The 20045-nt window shown below is 38.1% G+C and overlaps 1 protein-coding gene across 3 annotated transcripts in view; it reads right to left on the bottom strand.

The window, feature by feature from the left end:
* Positions 1-20045, bottom strand: part of lef1 (lymphoid enhancer-binding factor 1) — a 52307-nt gene that overhangs the window by 8300 nt on the left and 23962 nt on the right. Inside the window, exons 4-10 of one of the 3 annotated variants that reach the window (XM_048196284.1) lie at positions 17000-17132; positions 14493-14586; positions 12861-12980; positions 8303-8465; positions 7555-7662; positions 4953-5001; positions 3894-3934 (exon numbers count right to left, since the gene is read on the bottom strand). In XM_048196284.1, coding sequence (XP_048052241.1) covers positions 3900-3934; positions 4953-5001; positions 7555-7662; positions 8303-8465; positions 12861-12980; positions 14493-14586; positions 17000-17132 — 702 coding nt within the window. In that variant the 3' untranslated portion in view covers positions 3894-3899. The remainder of the gene's footprint in view (positions 1-3893; positions 3935-4952; positions 5002-7554; positions 7663-8302; positions 8466-12860; positions 12981-14492; positions 14587-16999; positions 17133-20045) is intronic. The other 2 variants (XM_048196285.1, XM_048196286.1) reach the window with 2 other exon arrangements.

The following is a 20045-nucleotide window of genomic DNA, read 5'->3' as shown; positions in this document are numbered from 1 at the left end:
GATACACTGATTCATCTGTGCTCTGATGCTTCATGAAGCAGTGTTTTGAAATCGGCCATCACTAAATAAGTCGTTATTTTGTTTTTTTGGCACTCCAAAAATATTCTCATCACTTCATAATATTAATATTCATCCACTGAACTCACATGAACCGATTTAAATATGTTTTTAGTACCTTTATGGATCTTGAGAGAGGAAGTGTCATTGCTCCCTATGAAGGCCTCACTTAGCCATCGGATTTCAACTCAAATATCTTAATTTGTGTTCTGAAGATTAATGAAGGTCTTATGGGTGTGGAACGGCATAAGGGTGAGTAATAAATGACAGAATTTTCATTTTTGGGTGAACTAACCCTTTAAGAACTCTTGAAATTTAAATGTTTATAAGCCATACAAACAGGAGTTGGAAATGACCTGTACTGTATTGTATTGTTTATATATTTCACCATACTTGATAAATTATGATTTCTGGAATAGGGTAGAAGAACACTTTCCCATTTTCCAGAGTAAATTCAGAAAAATCCCTGTTCTTGTCTGTTGAATTTAAATTTCAGTTCAACTTCCTGAGCATGGTGTGGCCAATTAAATTCAAATTTACACTCATTGACTGAAAGGGAAACAATTCTTTGAATTCTGCCCAACTCAAGGTACATGTTTTTACCCAGGTCCAGTTGAGGTCCAAACCTTTCCAATCCAAAAACTTCTGGTAAAGCAACTCAAGGTACTCAGTTCCAGCTTACTATAAATTGAAAGGATTTTTAGGCACAAAGGGTATCAGTTATTCTGCCATTCACTGGCTTGAGGCAGAGTGGACATTAAGAAGAGAGACAAGGCGCTCTCATCAGCACACAAGGGACTTTTAGTTTCTCCCTCTCATGTCTTTTCATCAAAGGCTGACATCTGACTTCTGGCCTCACTCATCACAGACATAGAGCTGGGCAAAGACGACCCAATTCGGGCACAGCTGTCCAACAGCACTTGCTTCACAGAGCAGGCTATGAACTCCAAAGTGGCCAGTACCTCTAATGGCTTCCCACACTGCTCCACTATTGTCAACCTCTGGAACACTGAAAGCTTTCAAACCTTCAGCCGACCACTCCCAATAGTACGGTAAGCCTCATGCAGGGCTTGCCAACAACGTCAAACTTGAATAAGAATGGAGTCGCTATAAAAATCAAAAGTGAAACGCCGCAGAACAGTCAGCGTAACACAGAGTCAATGTCCAGGTGGCAACAAAGCAGCAAGTTGAAATGTGCCAGACTGTGGTGACTCACAACCTTGGCTTCTTTGAATGACTAAGACTACATCTTCAGAGCCAGATTCCATTAAAAGACCACCATTGTTACACGGCTTTCCCCATTCCTGATGAAAAAAAAAAAAGCACAGTGGCAAAAAGTAACAGCCCTGAGGGCATGTATGCCCCAGCTCAGATAACAATCTCAAAGCCTGCAAATCACAAGGGTTAGTCAGACAAAAGCTCTCACAGCTAAATCTGAGAAACAGACACAGTTGAGAACAAGAAGAGGATGTGGAAATGTTGTACGAGCAGGAAAAGTGGGATGTGCGAGGAAGAAAATTCTATAACCTAAAATTACTCTAATGTACATTTTTATTTCAAGTCAGAGTTAAGGCTTATGTGTCATGAGGCATCTAAAAAAAGACCGAACCTGTCCTTCATCCCAAAAATAAAATGGTAAAGACACCCATGAAAATACCTCAAATTACTTGTTTTCTCCCTGAGAAATCCCCTATTCTCCATCCTGAATTCCTTACACATACAGGCTGAATTCCTGTGAAATATAGTAATAGATACACTGCAAAATAAAAGACTTCTTAAAGAAGTCTTTTACTTGTTTTCCAGGAAATTATCTAAAAATGATTCAAATAAGATTTTAATTGTTTTTAAAGTATGTGCAATACCGTTCAAAACTTTGGTGTCAGTACGATTTAAAAAAAAAAAAAAATAATAATAATAATAATAAATAAATACTTTTATTCTGCAAGGTCTTATTAAATTGATCAATAAAAACATTTATAGTGTTCCAAAAGATTTCCGTTTCAAATAAACATTTTTTAAAAAGTATCACGGTTTCCACAAAAATATGAAGCAGCACCAATGTTTTCAACATTGATAACAATAAGAAATGTTTCTTGAGCAGCAAATCAGCATATTATAATGATTTCTGAAGGATCATGTGACACTGAAGACTGGAAAATTTAGCTTTGACATTACAGGAATAAATTATATTTGAAAATATATTCAAAACAGATAACGGTTATTTTAAAGTGTAAAAATATTTGACAATATATTGCCATTTTTACTGTATTTTTGATCACATACATGTAGCCTTGGTGAACATAACAGACATCTTTCAGAAACATTTAAAAAAAAAAAAAAAAATCTTACCGACCCCAAAATTTGTTTTTAAAAAATTAAACAATACAAATAACTTATGTAGCGTTGCTTAAGGTAAATTTATTTTGTTCAGGTCATTTAACTGGATATTTTAACTGGAAAATAAGCAAAATAAAAATAGGATTTTTTGCACTATGCATATGTTATTATGATCCCATCAATTGTCAAAAATGTCAATTGTCAAACTCTTTTTATTTAAATGTTTTAAAGTGTACATTGTCATTTGTAAGGTGAATAAATAAAGACAAATTTGATGTTCCTCAGTCTGTCAGATCTGCATAAATTGACAAGCAGTGGCAATATTCTCTGCTTTATGTATATTAGTTTAAGGCTGCCATGATGAATCAGCTGGGGCATCCATATCCAGCTTGCTAATTACTGAATCGAAGATAGAGCGCCTTTTAGCTGCGTTTTCAAAGCTATAGCAGCCCACAGAAAGAGAAAAAAGAAGAAAGAGTGTGAAACGGTCCAATTTGTGTTCGGGTGCCACAGGGTAGTGAACTGATCAACCGTAAAACCTTTGTCTCGAAGGTTTTTGGGAAGGACCATATTTGTCACATCTGCGCAGCTTTCATGACAAAAAGAAGCGGAATAACAGGATGTGGGGTGACTTAATAATAAGAGGGGAAAATAGATGTTTTCTTGCTCACATGATGCTGAAAGACTTTCACCTGACGGTAAGGATTCTCTTCTTTGTTCAGAGAACTAAATTCTTTTAGGCCATTTGCGAGTTTAATCACTAAAAAATAAAAAAAAAGCACAGTGCAAGCCAAATTTGCTGGCAAGGGTTTCATTCATTCACAGGGTTGGCTAGATAACACATGGGGGCCATATGGGTGAATGCTAAAAGAGTTAGCTTACATCTGGGTCGACTCTTTCAAAACCATCCCAGTTTCCAAATGTTCTCAAAAAAAAAAAAAAAAAAAAAAAAAAAAAAAACGCCAGTCCAACATGGCCGTGAGCCACAAGATTGTATGTTGATGGTGCATGCCAAATATTAAAGATGGAAGGAATGAATGAGGAAAGAAACCTGATAGTGTGGACTTGATGTTCTGAGCCGACTTTGTCGAGATTATTCTGTTCTGTGATCTTTCAAACAAGTGGTATGCTTGCAAACTGTTCTTGATAAAAGCATTGGTCTTCTGAAAATACTAACACACCACCCAATGCCACAAGCCACACATCAGTGTACAGGAAGAAGGGATGTAATGAATTTCTTTAAACAGAGTTAGGAAAGAAAAATGACTTGTCACAATTATTCCTCAGTATGTTCGGAAGACTAAACCCTTTAACAATAGTGCACACACACACAATGCAAACAACAGCTTTCGTAATACAACAGTGAATGGTTGATTGGTGAACTCAAGGTTTGCCTTTAGGATTAGTCTCATGTTTTTTTCTGATCGCCAAGAACCACATTAGAAAATAGGGAGTTTACGACATCATAATCAGACCAGAGGTATGGAAGAGGCTCTTACCATTGTTCAGATGTACGCCGTTTTCATTCTCTGGCCTGTACCTGCAGGAAATCGTAGCTTTTAATTACCAGGATGTGCCTCCAAGTAACACATAAGTCCATCTCTGGTCTTAATTGTCATTGTAGGGCCAACAAACATTTTGCTGGCATATTTAACACATCAACATTGTTCATTAAACGAACAGTTCACCCAATAATGAAAATATCCTGTCATCATTTATTCATGTCATTTCAAACCTTTATGACTTACTTTCTTCCAATGAACACAAAGAGAATAATGTGCTGAACGAGTCATTCAGTATGATTCTTGTGAATTGGATTAAATGATTTATTGAAAAGATCTGACTCAAAAGAACGTTCCATTCACAAATTAGTCATATGGACATTTTAAAGAGAGCTTTATTGCATTTTTTTTTTTTGCTTGATAGTACTCATTCTTCAAAAATTCACCTTTTGTGTTCTGTAAAAGAAAAAGTCACATCCATTTTGAAATCATGAGGGAGTGTAAATGATGCCATTTTAATTTTTGGGTGAACTATCCATTTAACTATCCATTTACACACAACTCTAAATTATATCATCTAGACTTAGCGCCAGATATACATTGAACTGTTAGATGTACAAGCATACATTGCTAATGCATTTATAAAAGGGCAAATAGCCAGAAAAGATAAAAACAAAGCAGGAAGCACATGGACTTTAAAACAGACTAATCCTAAAGACTTAATTGTGAGGAGAAGATGGAAAGATGGGGTGGTTGGGTGTGCCGTTCACAATGTTGTGAAAACTACAAATTAAAGAAATGTACAGAACAGTAAAACTGCAGACTTGTGGATTTCCAGGCATCCATAAGTCTTAAATTCATAAATGTTCATGTTGACTTTAGAAATGTCCTTTTATGGTTGGAATTCGCTGTGTGAAAGCGTATATTGAGCATGCGGTATCCCATCATTAACCACTTGCCACCATTTTCACAAACTAAGTGACATTAGCTAAGTTAGTGCGTACATTAACAAAATAGAACAAATTACAGCAGGGACAGAAGGTTTCCGAGTCTTACCTGAGGCAGGTTCCTGGATCTTTTCCCTCTTCCGCTTCTTTTTCTTTCCCTATAAAACAGCCAGGGGAATATTTAAAGGGCCGCCACAAAAGCATAAAATGTTTGCAAATTTGTTAAAGGTGCCCTAGAACTTTTTTAAAAAAAGATGTAATATAAGTCTAAGGTGTCCCCTGAATGTGTCTGAAGTTTCAGCTCAAAATACCCCATAGATTTTTTTTTTATTCATTTTTTTAACTGCCTATTTTGGGGCATCATTATAAATGAGCCGATTCAGGGCTACTGGCCCTTTAATTCTCGTGCTCCACACCCACGGAGCTCGCGCTTGCCTTAAACAGTGCATAAACAAAGCTTACACAGCTAATATAACCCTCAAATGGATCTTTACAAAGTGTTCGTCATGCATGCGGCATGTATGCGTCGGATTATGTGAGTATTGTATACTGTTATATTGTTTACATTTGATTCTGAATGAATTTGAGGCTGTGCTCTGTGGCTAACGGCTAATGCTACACTGTTGGAGAGATTTATAAAGAATGAAGTTGTGTTTGTGCATTATACAGACTGCAAGTGTTTAAAAATGAAAATAGCGACGGCTCTTGTCTCCGTGAATACAGTAAGAAACGATGGTAACTTTAACCACATTTAACAGTACATTAGCAAAATGCTAACGAAACATTTAGAAAGACAATTTACAAATATCACTAAAAATATCATGTTATCATGGATCATGTCAGTTATTATCGCTCCATCTGCCGTTTTTCGCTATTGTCCTTACTTGCTTACCTAGTCTGATGATTCAGCTGTGCACATCCAGACGTTCTGCCCTTGTCTAATGCCTTTCATAATGTTGGGAACATGATCTGGCATATGCAAATATTGGGGGCGTACACCCCGACTGTTACGTAACAGTCGGTGTTATGTTGAGATTCGCCTGTTCTTCGGAGGTCTTTTAAACAAATGAGATTTATATAAGGAGGAGGAACAATGGAGTTTGAGACTCATTGTATGTCATTTCCATGTACTGAACTCTTGTTATTTGACTATGCCAAGATAAATTCAATTTTTCATTCGAGGGCACCTTTAATTGTCCAAAAACTCCTCATTAAGATGAACTGTAATAATAAAATAATAAAAAATAAAAATAAATAAAAATAAAAAATCAAATCAAATAATAAAATGGTCCAATACCACTTCCTAATTCTTCTGGATTGCATGGCCTAATCACCAATCAGAAAGTTAAACAAGAATAAAACATCTGCCCCTGCTCCAATTGACACGACAAATACTCCTCTAGAGTGAGAAGTCTGGACTGCTTTAGGATTTGTAGCTTACCCAAAATCCCCTGGCAGGATGACTATAGGTATAGATAGTGCCGCACTGTCATTTTGCAGTCCAATATGAGCCATGCTTTGGTTGCCTGCTGTAAAGTCTGATAATCCACTTATTCAGTCACTAATCTGTGTATTCTAGCCCTGGCTGACAGAACCAAGAAGCCCAGAGCAGTAGAAGCGTCAATGACAGTGCAGGGATACGCTCAGAATCCTTAGCACTATTAAATACAAGTGTGCTCCCACCACTAATATATAAGTGGAGATGAAAGTTCATCTGTCTTTGAAGTGTTTCTTTTTAGTCCTGTTGCTTTTCCATTTGGTGATTAGTGTGAAAGCCAGGTTTTAGTTTTAGCATCACATTCTGGCACTTCATATTGAGTGAGATTTATGCCGGTTAAAACTTCACACCATACATTTTGGATGTGAATTCTACCAGCTAACTGCCTTGATATCTGCCACACTTGTACAAACTAAAGGAATAATTGTATAAAGTTAATAATATTGAGTTATAGCATTATGTTAGCAATTTGTCCTTTACAGAAAACCACCAGCTTTTCTTACTGAGGTTCAGTATGTGACAGAGCGACACTCTGAAGGCAGTTACTCAGTAGAATGGCTATTCACATCACGTCAAAATTTTTGACACAAACAAATGCTTATAATAAGATGATGTAATTGGCCTCATTCATGTACAATTTACACAAATTCGGCTTCATTTATAAAACTCGAGCAGAATAAATGTGTGTAAATCAGCCATAAAACCCTTTGTTTGTAAATTTGTACATATACATTAAATGCAATAATTTATAGAAAAGCACAATTTACACAAATTTGTTCTACTCGCATTTTATGTAATGCCTAATGTAACTCTTTCAAACAAACAATCTGAATAATCATCAATAGCAGTCATTGTAAAACAATGATCAGCCATTTTGTTAAGGCTAAGTTGTTGTTTTTTTTTTTTTTTTTTTCATTAAATACAACAAATCGCTATCCATCTTGTGAATTATTTTCATTATTTATATATTTGAACAGGATTTTAGAATTTTCTGGAAGAAGAACCTACTTATTTACAAAAGTTTTTTCATAAGATTAATATTCGTACTACAAATCAAAGAATATAGACTTGTGAATCGTGTCCTCTGCAGTAGTAAGTATGCATATATTTTTCACTTTTGAAGACATTCACTGCGAGAATTATATTTACTCTCATGCGATCAACACACGACACAACTCTCACTCTCAGGCATTGTGTTAGTGTGGACACTTACATAATTGTCTCTGGCAGACCATCCTGGGTAAAGCTGCATATGGAGCTGCCGTTCCTTGCGGGCTAATTCGTAATACTTAGCTTGCTCTTCCCGAGATAAAGCATGCCACTGTTTGGTGCAGAGGGAGATTAGAGAGAGAGAGAGAGAGAGAGAGGGAAAAAAGTAGTCAATTACTGACATGCACTTTTAAGTTCCTTCCAAAGAGACGCGTGCTGGCGTTTGGCTAAAAATCCTTGTTAACTCAAACGTTGCGTGAGTGTGTGTGTATGTGTGTGTGCACGTGTAAATGTGTGCGTGTGTGTGCGCGTGCCTGGGGGTGGAATGGAACATGATGAAGAGATTAACATATGCAGCGATGAGAGAAGGGAAGGGAAAAAAAAAAAACATGAAACTTTGATTTCATATCAAAACACTGGTTCCAATTTAGCGGCGCTTTACTTCAAACCATGTCAGGGTGCAATTACCCCACACCGCCGCAAAACGGTCCTTTGCTGTGGCTAGCCGCCTCAAACCGCCGTAAAGCATTAAATATGTTTAACGGTTCCTCTTTTTCCAATTCCGAAAAGGAGGAATACACTGTTAAACCAGCTACCTGCCCAAAGGCCTGATTTCTGAACCGTCAGCTTGTGTGTTGGTGTACTTGTTAAATTGAGTTAGGCAGAAGTGCTAACTACGATAGACCCCTTCGTGAAGGAAGTCTCGTGGTGCAAGTGATCTCCCAAGGCGTGACAGCGAATCAGATACGTACCCTCCGGCCGAGGATCTGATTGATTGCGGCGCTCTCCTTCAGCGTGCATTCGGCCACCACATTGGCACGCATCTCTTTCATATACAGCATGAAAGCGTTTAGAGGTTTCTTGATGTGAGGTCTTTTGGGCTCCTGCTCCTTTCTCTGCTCATGCTGAGGTTTCCTGGAGAAAAACAGGAGGAGAAAAGAGTTAAAAAAGGGGGGAAGAATTATTAAGTGATACAGGGAAATACAAAGGGGAAAAACACTCAGAGGGTGGTGTGAAAGCGGCTGCCACAGCGACGCCATGGCGTGTGAGAGCGCCGAATGTCTGATTCCAACCACCAATCAGAAAGCTGCATGAGAGAACAAATCTGGGAACCAGTGCTGAAAAGCTAGCAGCGGCTTTTAATTATGTCCAGTTGGGTGCTTTCATGCAAAGAGATTACTTCACCAGTAATGGCAACCAAACCTTCATATTCCCTCTCTCTACTCTACCAGAGTCCCAGTATTTCACTCCCACTTAGGCCCTGTTTACACCTGGTATTAAGATGCGTTTTGGTCGATCAAATCACAAGTGGACTTGTCTCTTTTGTTCGCTTTCAACCACTTCTGTCCTGATTTCTTCGAGGGGAGGGTCTATGGGTGGGTAAATGTATGGGTTTTTTCAGATATTTCAATCTAATGGACAAAATAAGCTCATGCAATTTACATATGAAAGCGTACGAAGACGACGTAAAAACATACGGAGAGCAGCAGCAAGACCGGACGAACGCTGCGAGTGTGTGTAAGAAATTAGGAATGGTGAGAGAACATTGTGCTTGGTACATTTTTCATCTTCGAAACCAAACTTGGCCTTCAGCCAACAAAGTTTAAATCCCGTGTGGCTAGCGCACTTCCCATACGGTTTGTGCATTTGGTCAGTAGGCAGAGAGTATGCGGTCTTTAGTGGCTGTTCGAACACATACGACCGCATGAGCGTTTACATGTTTTCAGCTACCTCTGGAAGTGGTCAAAAATGGAGAAGCTCAAAACGTTTTAGACACTGTTTACACCTGTATTTAGTGTCGTCCCCTTGTAATCCGATCCACCTGATATTAAGATGCGGTTTGATCGAAACAGGGCCCTAGACCTGATACCTCAAGCCAACTGCCAATCGTTGAAATCCGAAGTACCAAAAATCTAATTTGAGCTGATAAATGGCCGATATTAAAGTTCTGTAATATTTTGTCAGAATAAATTCAAAGATTAAAACTATTGATTTTAGTTTAGTGTTTTAAGTCGCAATAAAACGAAAGTAGCAACAGATCTTTTTGTATTGTGATGTACATCCCAATGTAATGGATTATTTTAAATAAATGTAGGATGGGAATTGGTTCTATGCATCGGTTGTTGACTGGACTTTAAGATGTGGGTGTTTTACTCAAAAGTGGAGGCAGATTAACATGAGCTTGCAAGGGCAGGGTTTAAGGAGGTTAAGGCTGCGTCCGAAATTTTAAAAACGCTGTCTTCGGAGGATGCATTCAAAGGTAGGAAGGTATCAAGGCACATCTGAATCCAATGTTAGCTTCACTTCCTGTCTCCTGAGATACCTTCATCTGATCGATTCATGAAGGCAGCATAATGTGTGTGGGTTAATGTGTCATTCACCATCCATACTCATAGCTAATCTTAACCTTTTGAAGATTCAAGCCTAATAGGTTGTTTGCAATCAAGTGGTTCTGGTGACAAAATTCAGGTGGAGGGCAAGCAGTGAAAATTAGAATGAAAGAGATGGAGAAAAGTCCGTACTGTGCTGGTTTAGAAAGGTATAAACAGAAAACGTGATGTTGGATGTGAACCTTACGTTATGAAGAGGAGCGATTTTTCTACTGAATTGAAAGACTTGATTGTCATTGAGATGGTAGATATAGAGAAAGTGAAGCTGCCGTCATGCCGCGTTCAGTTCTAGTCTGGTTTGTTTATATCGCGCTGCCTTTCTGCTAGTGACGTTAGGGCAGTATTTTGATTTTCTGTTGTGATTGTGAAAAATGTTGCCATTGTAGGTCATTTATGCCGAATTGAGAATTGCAACAGGAGCTCACATCATCGTTCAGGGAGCAAACTGGAAGGTGTAATACAATTTTCGCTTTTTCTACATGTAAAAACGCACTTAAGGGAAGCAGGTTGAGGAGGTGACAGGGAGACGCCGTATAGCAAATCTAATAATATCACTGATTGAACCAACTGCCTATCACTCAATAAAATAATCACATAGCTTAGTGTTTTTGAAAGTTTTGTATTTTGTTTTGGTTTAATAATTAACATTACATTTGCGAGTATGACTCTCACCCGGCTTGTGAATGATTATAACTTGCACACAGCCACTTCAAAACTGTTCACGAGCTTCTATGGGTTTGATTTTGGTTGTCATTTGTTGAAATAAATTTAAAAAAAAAAATACAGTGTGTCGGTGTCTGTCCGCTGAATGTGACCCTCCGATTCTCCTCTGTGGCCATATTACAAAGACAACATTAATACAGTTTTAAGTCGCAATAAAACGAAAGTAGCAACAGATCTTTTTGTATTGTGATGTACATCCCAATGTAATGGATTATTTTAAATAAATGTAGGATGGGAATTGGTTCTATGCATCGGTTGTTGACTGGACTTTAAGATGTGGGTGTTTTACTCAAAAGTGGAGGCAGATTAACATGAGCTTGCAAGGGCAGGGTTTAAGGAGGTTAAGGCTGCGTCCGAAATTTTAAAAACGCTGTCTTCGGAGGATGCATTCAAAGGTAGGAAGGTATCAAGGCACATCTGAATCCAATGTTAGCTTCACTTCCTGTCTCCTGAGATACCTTCATCTGATCGATTCATGAAGGCAGCATAGATGTATCCTTCACCACCTTTGGTGTATCCCATAATCCTGTGCATTGCATTCCGTGACAGTTGAGCTAAAAAATAAAGATGGCGCCTGGAAGTTGCGGTTGGTGGTCAGTTTGTTTGTAAATGAACATTTTTGGCCAACGTTTTCCACTTTTAATGTCATTTCTAGCAAGAAATTACTATTGTAGTAATTAAAGCTGCAGTCCGCGATTTTTCCTCTTTGTCGCCATCTCTTGTTTGAAACATGCGATTGCAGTCATATGCGGAACAGTTATCTGTACGTGCATCGGCACAGCTCGTCAGCGCGGATTAATCTAATGCTTGTTGTCAATCACCGCACCGGTGTGGATACTGTACTTCAGAATCACAGATTCTAGGTCTTGAAAGTATGACCAATATAAGAATTTTCACCGGAAAATGTCATCTGAACAAGTAAGTAACATTTCTGCCACTTTTGTTCTGACCAACTGAGGAAAAAGGCATCAGGCCTACAATAAATCGCGCTGCCAATGATGATTAAATCTAACGATCACTTAGCTCAGATCATGCCAAACCAAACGTTAACGTTAACAACATCAGTATTACTATGACTATGTATTAGCGTTACCTGTAGATTTCAATTTCTGTAGCCACTCCACAGTCCAAAGTCTTTTGCTTTTTGACTACGGGTGAATCTCCAGTTGTCACTGATGATTGTCATTTGGATCTTTCTGGATTACAATCCACCATCAAAATGATAATTTTAATTATTTCAACTGCTGTGAGAAAAGGCTATAAATGATCCGCTACCAGCAGCGTCCTCACGTGATAAAACCGACTAGCCTGGACTCCTTCCTTTCTGTTTACAGACGTGATGTAATGACGCACAGACGAACTGCTGCATGCTCAAATTTCCCGCGGAAATCCACCATGTTGCTCTTATTATAAAACATTATTACAAACTTACTGTTGTGAATCGAGACAAGATAATGACACAGTTTTGAACACTGGCTGGTTATGTACTTGCTCAAAAATTGATTTTGGATAATTTTTAACCAAAAAAAAGTTACGGACTGCAGCTTTAAATATTCACTTAGTTATTACCAAAGTCCACACTATTTTGGTGTAGATCATTTTTAAACAGTAAAACTGCCTCAGAAGTCAGTCCAAAATCAGTTTAGTGATACCTACAAAGTCATTGGCTGATAAGGCAACGAGGTAACTAGTCAGCTGCCTACATATTTAGACACAGTCTAAATGATTGGAGAAGTCCTGCATACGTCACCAGAGAGAAGTCTACCATTTTCACTGGAACGACTAGTCATACCAATTTGAATAAATATTATGAGGTCAAAATTTGTTTGGACAGATTAATTGTTCACAATTAAGATCTATAATATGCATGTAGAAAATCAAAAGTGTGGAATTTAATGCTAAAAGGGAACTGAAAAATGGATATTCATTTTGATATTTACTAAAGATTACATTTAATAATGTTATTAAATTAATAGTGTTTTTAAAGATTAACTATGAGTGTAAGATGACGGAATAATAAGCATTCACAAATAAATATACTATATCAGTCAATATATCCCATATTAACCAATACCAATAAAATAAACAAAAAATCTCTAATATTGGTCAATAATCAATGCAATGTAAATAAATGTGCAATCAGGGAACATAAAGACATTGATTGTATTTTTAGCATGCTGTAGAGAGAGACACTCACATGTGCATCAGGTCTGTGTCATGCTGTGGTTCGTGTTTCACCTGCGGGTTGACAATGGCGGGATGGGGGATTCCCGTGGCATGGGGTCCAGGAGGGCCTGGTACCATGTGATGAGAGAACCTGAAAGTGAAAAATAATGTGTGTGGGTTAATGTGTCATTCACCATCCATACTCATAGCTAATCTTAACCTTTTGAAGATTCAAGCCTAATAGGTTGTTTGCAATCAAGTGGTTCTGGTGACAAAATTCAGGTGGAGGGCAAGCAGTGAAAATTAGAATGAAAGAGATGGAGAAAAGTCCGTACTGTGCTGGTTTAGAAAGGTATAAACAGAAAACGTGATGTTGGATGTGAACCTTACGTTATGAAGAGGAGCGGTTTTTCTACTGAATTGAAAGACTTGATTGTCATTGAGATGGTAGATATAGAGAAAGTGAAGCTGCCGTCATGCCGCGTTCAGTTCTAGTCTGGTTTGTTTATATCGCGCTGCCTTTCTGCTAGTGACGTTAGGGCAGTATTTTGATTTTCTGTTGTGATTGTGAAAAATGTTGCCATTGTAGGTCATTTATGCCGAATTGAGAATTGCAACAGGAGCTCACATCATCGTTCAGGGAGCAAACTGGAAGGTGTAATACAATTTTCGCTTTTTCTACATGTAAAAACGCACTTAAGGGAAGCAGGTTGAGGAGGTGACAGGGAGACGCCGTATAGCAAATCTAATAATATCACTGATTGAACCAACTGCCTATCACTCAATAAAATAATCACATAGCTTCGTGTTTTTGAAAGTTTTGTATTTTGTTTTGGTTTAATAATTAACATTACATTTGCGAGTATGACTCTCACCCGGCTTGTGAATGATTATAACTTGCACACAGCCACTTCAAAACTGTTCACGAGCTTCTATGGGTTTGATTTTGGTTGTCATTTGTTGAAATAAATTTTAAAAAAAAATACAGTGTGTCGGTGTCTGTCCGCTGAATGTGACCCTCCGATTCTCCTCTGTGGCCATATTACAAAGACAACATTAATACAGTTACATTTACACCCTTCCAACAAAGAAATGGATCAACTTCTGTTGAACATATTTATTTTTATTTATTTATTTTTCTACCAGATGATGGCTGAAGCAGCAGCGCGTGACACTGTTCTCATGGTAACCAGATCAACATTGTAAACATAATTCTACAAAACTGAAGTGAAAACACCAAATAATCATGGGATGGGATAAAATATCTTCTCTTCCCTGCAAACGTTACCATGAAGAATGTGAATATTTAACCAAGTCAAAAACAAAAAAAGCAAGCAGGTATCCATATTAATTTCAGTATCAGCAGACGCAAAACGCTATTAAAGATGACAACTTTTAAAGTTAAAATACGATATAAGTTATGTAAACAAAAGCTCCTTGTGGTTTCTCGGTTTGATAGATGTGAGCAACCATAAATGATGCAAAACATAGGAATTTTGAGTTTTTGATAGGATTCCTATATAGAAAAATCACTGCTTGCCCTCCAGCCGCATTTCGCATGCAGCAATGACGTCATGTGCAAACAACCTATACAACCTGATCGGCTTACGTGAAAATCATTTGTTTATCTTAAATGTAACCATTTGGCCATGTGTGCACTCACCATCCCAGCGGAGGGGTCATCTGTCCAACTCCCCCAGGCGAGAGGGAGTAGAAATTGGGAATATCTGGTCCAGGATGATGCCTGGGCATACCTGCTTCAGGATTCAAGAAGAAGCAGATGAGAAAACGACAGTGGCGTATATTAGTGTGAGAGACACATCTGGAAAACAGCAGTGTGACATCAATGTGTGCTGCACAGTCGGGCCCTACGGTCCGGTGCGGTGCATAAGCGGATCATGAGATAATTAGGAATGCTTTTGCGCTGTTCTAATAAGCCCCGCTGATATGATTCACGCTGCTTATGGATGTCAGTTGGCCTGCGGTACTAAGCTTCTCAACTTCACCCCAAACACACGCGTGCGCGCTCACACAAACACACATTTGCACCAAGGTCAAGACTGTGTTTGTGTATAAAGACTTAAATCAAGGAGGGAAAAGTGAAGTAAGGCCCTAGGGCTAAATTAAACTGTCAAAGGGGTGTCTGTGGATGACAACAAAGCCCTAGGGATATATATACACACACAGCAAGAACATTCCATTCAAAAACAAACCCGGCATCTCCAACTGATCATTTTTCTCTCCATTATTTCACATGGAGCTCTGTTACTGCAAAAGGCTAAAATGGGCATTAAATTGCTGCGTTAAGCACTAGATAACATCACTGTCTTCCTCATGCACAGCCTAGGTGACCGAGGAAAAGACATGACATTTTTTCTTTGGAATAATATGCACAGTAGGATCAAGAACGTATATTTAAAAGGCAAACGCGGTCCACTTTGATTTCACGTCGACTATCTGTGCTTTCTATGCTAAGGACTGAAACATTAAACACTGCACATTTACCTGAATTCTTACTGAAAAAGATCTTGAAAAGGCTAATCTAATGTAAGTGCATTATCCATTCCGCCCTCAGCGTATTATGTCTGATGAATAAGTGACTCCATGTTTGTGTTTGTGTATGAAAACAGAGCAAGTTTTGGATCATTGGCCAATCTGCTTGTGGCGTGCAGCCTCGTTCAGGCTATTTATAGCTCTCCAGACCTCCTCCACTTCATCACATCCTGTCTGCCCTCTCCCTCGCCGGTTCACCACAGAGGTGAGCGTTAGCCGGAAGGAGCACATATGGAGTTGGGTTCGCGTGTAACAACGCCTGCCAAAAAATCTCAACGCCCCTTTTAAACTTTAACCCCACCTCCTTTGACAGACTTGGGGGGGAAATAGGATTCTACTAAGAATGAACTGTTGGCTTATTAAAGTGTAAGTGTATAGTTAAGGTCTCTTCGGATCAGTGATATTAGAGAAATAGTGCTTAAAAACACCAGGAAATAACATTCCAACACAGACTTAAAGGGACAGTCCACCCAAAAATGAAAATTCCGTCATCATTTATTCAGCCTCAAGTCATTCTAAACCAGAATTTATTTTATCTGTGGAAGACAAAATAAGATATTTTGTAGAATATCTTTGATGACTAACGATTTCCATTATACTGAGGAAAAAACAAACAAAAAAAAGACAGCAAATCTTATATTATGTTTCACAGAATAAAGTCAACAGGTTTGGACAACATGACAGATTTTTCATTTTTGGGTGAATATTATTTAAAAACAAAATTTACCCACAATGTTTCCAGTTTCTCCTTAACCAATAATATCAAACCCTACATTTCAATTCAATAAAATGGATTAAATCAAGCTCCGCCCTAAATAATTTTCAGCTGAATATTCCATTTTACTCTGAAACATCAAAATTAGTGTTGTCAAAAGTGAATAGACATCTTTGATGCTCTTCACCGAAGGGATTGACTGATAGATGCTTGATTTCAAATGCTCCCATGTGTATCTGCATAAGCGTTCGGTGAAGAGAGTCAAAAATGCCTATTTACAACGTTTTTGAAGTGTTGATCAATGTAGCCAATCACAGACATATCTGTTGAGCATATGAATACAATGGCCAATCAGAGGTGTTTGAGAATCCGCTCAACAGCGTTCAAAATGCTAGGGGGAAATGCTGATATTGTCACATTTTTAAAATTTCAGTACCGACTTGGTACCAAAGTCGATACTTTTGACAATGTGTTAAAGGCTTTAAAGTTAAAGATGATGCCTTTTTCATGTTAAGTGACTTAATTTAATTGGTGAGCTTCTCCTTTACCTGGCCTACAGATGATCTATTTCTGTCCAAAATAGTTTATGCATGCGATATGTGCACATTGTGGTAACTGCCAAACTCTGGATTTTCTTTGAGCCTAAAGTCAAAAGTTGGGTGCTTGTCAATTAAAGAATCATAGTGGAAGCTAATTGGTACTGCTTGCAATTGTGAATTTTTGACTATATAATTTAGTTTTATATGCATTCGTGTAGCTAATAAAACTAAAACCTTTTAATACTTAATGTGCAGACCAATGGCAGACGAGTCTTTAAGTCATAGTTATAGCTACTAAATTGTGATTTTAAATGACTTTAATAGTTTGCGATGAACAACAGTGTGTGGTTTACATGCGTTTACCTTGCTTGGGGTTGATGTCCTGTGGGTGGTGTCCCGAGTGTGGGCCGGGGGCGAAGTGCTCGTCGCTGTATGTGATCAAAGGGGTGAGGGGGTGAACGGCATGGGACGGCTGAACCACCGGCACCTTATTTGACTGCAAAACACAGAGGAAAAAACTGATATCGTAACATCATCAAACGTGACCGAGGCTTTCAGACTGACAAATGGGCAACAATCCAACAAAGTTGAGCATTCACACTTCCACCCCACCAACTATGATGATGTGTGGATTGTCTACCGCAGTATTTTGGGGCAGAAACGAATGAATAAAGAAGGGGGTTGGGAGAGACAGAGTGTGGGTTAGAGGAGGAGAGAATGAGAAACAGGGAGGGAGGGAGGGAACGCCACAGGGCAGAGGCAGACCAGAGGTCTCGGGGCTGAAGATCAAAGGGAATCATTAGCCAGTGAATAAGGGAGTTCATTACAGAGCCCCGGCCGTCTGCGGTGGAACTAAGCAGGGTTAATCACGTCAGCAGCGGACTCAACACACACATATATACACACACACACACAGCTCTGAGCTGACTCACAAAGCAATGCTCAGCACACCACAAAAGGACATCAAGTACACCGTGTGCAAGAACATGTAGCAATTTTTCGGATAATTGGTGAGCTTCTCCTTTACCTGGTCTACAGATGATCTATTTCTATATATTTGATATATAGATGATATATTTGCACAATTTCGTAACTGCCAAACTCTGGATTTTCTTTGAGCCTAAAGTCAAAGTTGGGGGCTTGACAATTAAAGAACCATTGTGGAGGTTAATTGGTACTGGTTGCGATTGTGAATTTTGATTTATAACTAAAATAAAACCATTTTCATTATTTGGATATAATATAAAAATAAAAACTAGTTCAAAATATTAGTAAGTGTCTCAGTGTCAATATTAATAGTGTCTCAGTGAAATAAGGACAACACTGGTATAGCTTTGATGAAAAATAGCAATAAAGCTTAGAGAAAAATGTTTTTATTAAGAGACGAATCTATTTCCCATTGATCAGTGTGGTTGCATGAGAATGATGAAATACATAAAGCATTATTACACATGCACATCCTTAACCCTTCATTTTGTTGCACTAGCACTATAAACATGTCCTGTATTTGTTAGCAAGGAAAGGAACAAAGTAAGAAATGACCTAATAAATCTGATTTATTCTGACCAAAGTCACTTGAACGCACATTACATTTGTTCATTGTGAGCGGGAAATTCCCAGGAAGACTTGAAGGCAGCGTATAATTAAATCAAATTTCAACAAACACATTAAAATGTCCTATGAAATCAATCTGAATACAAAAACAAACATGAAATCCCTTAGAAAGAAAAGTGCATAAAATCAGTTATCGATTGCATTCTGTTCCTTAAAACTCAAAGGTTCAGCTGTATCGAACCACCATATGCAGAACTTTACCCGTCTCACACGGGTAAGAAACGACCCACCCGTGCCACAGGCAAAACTCCCACAGGCATGAATGAGTGGTTTGTCCTAATTTGGGAGCAAAGGTTGCTGTTTCCGACCAGCTAATTGGCCAGAGAGGCAGGTGTAGGGTGCCATTTCCTCGGCGGACGTACTGCTGTAAAACCATGGGGAAGGGAAGAGTGTGTCCGTGTGCATTTGGGTGGGGGCGTTATTTCGGAGTCTCTCAGATACGGGAGCGTCTGAGAGGGAGTATGATGATATGAATGGCATTTTCTGGAAAGATCTCAGCTTTGATAGCCAACACTAGGAGTTCCAAACACGTTAGAAACGCCTACATTTTCCAAGGCATTTTTTGTGAGTCTTGAGAATAGAATACGCTAATGATACACAACTGTACATTTCTTTATTACTCAATGCTTTTGAAAATTCCAGATGTAGGTCATGCTTCTGGATCCTTTGTTGGTCCTGGAAAAACAAATATAGTCCTAGAACTATCCCTAACCCAAACCCTTGTAAAACCAAAGCAAAATGTTAGGTTGATCATGTTATTGAAGCCCTAAGCCCAAAGCGTATCCCTAAAATATGCTGGGAATGTTGTTCCAAGACCAACAAGGATGTTGATCCAGGAGCATGTCCTACTTGGCAAAATCAAGTAGGGGTATAGCAAATATTATAATGAACCACTTTTAGAAGGTTATTCCACCCCACTTTTGGGGTAATAATAACTTAAACATATATAAACTTTGCTTTACTTCAGTGCAAAGGAAACAAATTGTAGCCAGCTGAAATCGTTCTGAGACCAAGAATAAGATTCTGCCAACCATTCACATCTGCAGTCAATCAAACAAACTCGCAACTGGTACTGGGCGAATGTTATGTTCCCAATTAATATTCATAAGCCAGGCTGACAAGGTTTATGTTAGGTCAGATTCTGTCTGATGATTATTTTTGTTGAGACTTGTTTATCAATATGTTGGCTGATATTATAATCTATATAAGCGAGTTAACATAAACAAACAAACAAATTTTATACATTGGTGCTGTACATATAAAGTAATAAGAATATAACATTATTAATAAATTAAAATCAATAAAATATCTGCATGGTCTTTTTACACAATAATAATAATAATATAAAAGGTAACTGTACAATTAGGTTTCATCAGTTGACATTATTTAGCTACATTAGTTAACATGAACTAAGAATGAAAAATACTTCTACAGCATTTATTAACCTAGTTGATGTTAATTTCAGCAATTACTAATACATTATTAAAATCAAAAGTTGTATTTGTTAACATTACTTAATGCACAAAACAATGAACAAACAATGAACAGATGGATTTAACTAACACTAAAGGGATAGTTTACCTAAAAATGAAAAGTATCCCATGATTTACTCACCCTCAAGCCATCCTAGGTGTATATCTTCTTCAGAAGGACAGAATCTGAGTTATATTTAAAAAAAAAATACCCCAGCTCTTCCAAGATTTATAATGGTAGAGAATGGTGCTCCTGATTTTGAAGCATAAAGTAGTGCATCCATCCATCATAAAAGATACATGACTACATGGCTTCTGGGGGT

This window comes from Megalobrama amblycephala, linkage group LG7 (assembly GCF_018812025.1).
Source record: "Megalobrama amblycephala isolate DHTTF-2021 linkage group LG7, ASM1881202v1, whole genome shotgun sequence".
Classification (NCBI taxonomy): domain Eukaryota; kingdom Metazoa; phylum Chordata; class Actinopteri; order Cypriniformes; family Xenocyprididae; genus Megalobrama; species Megalobrama amblycephala.
This window is presented reverse-complemented; position numbering and strand designations above follow the sequence as displayed.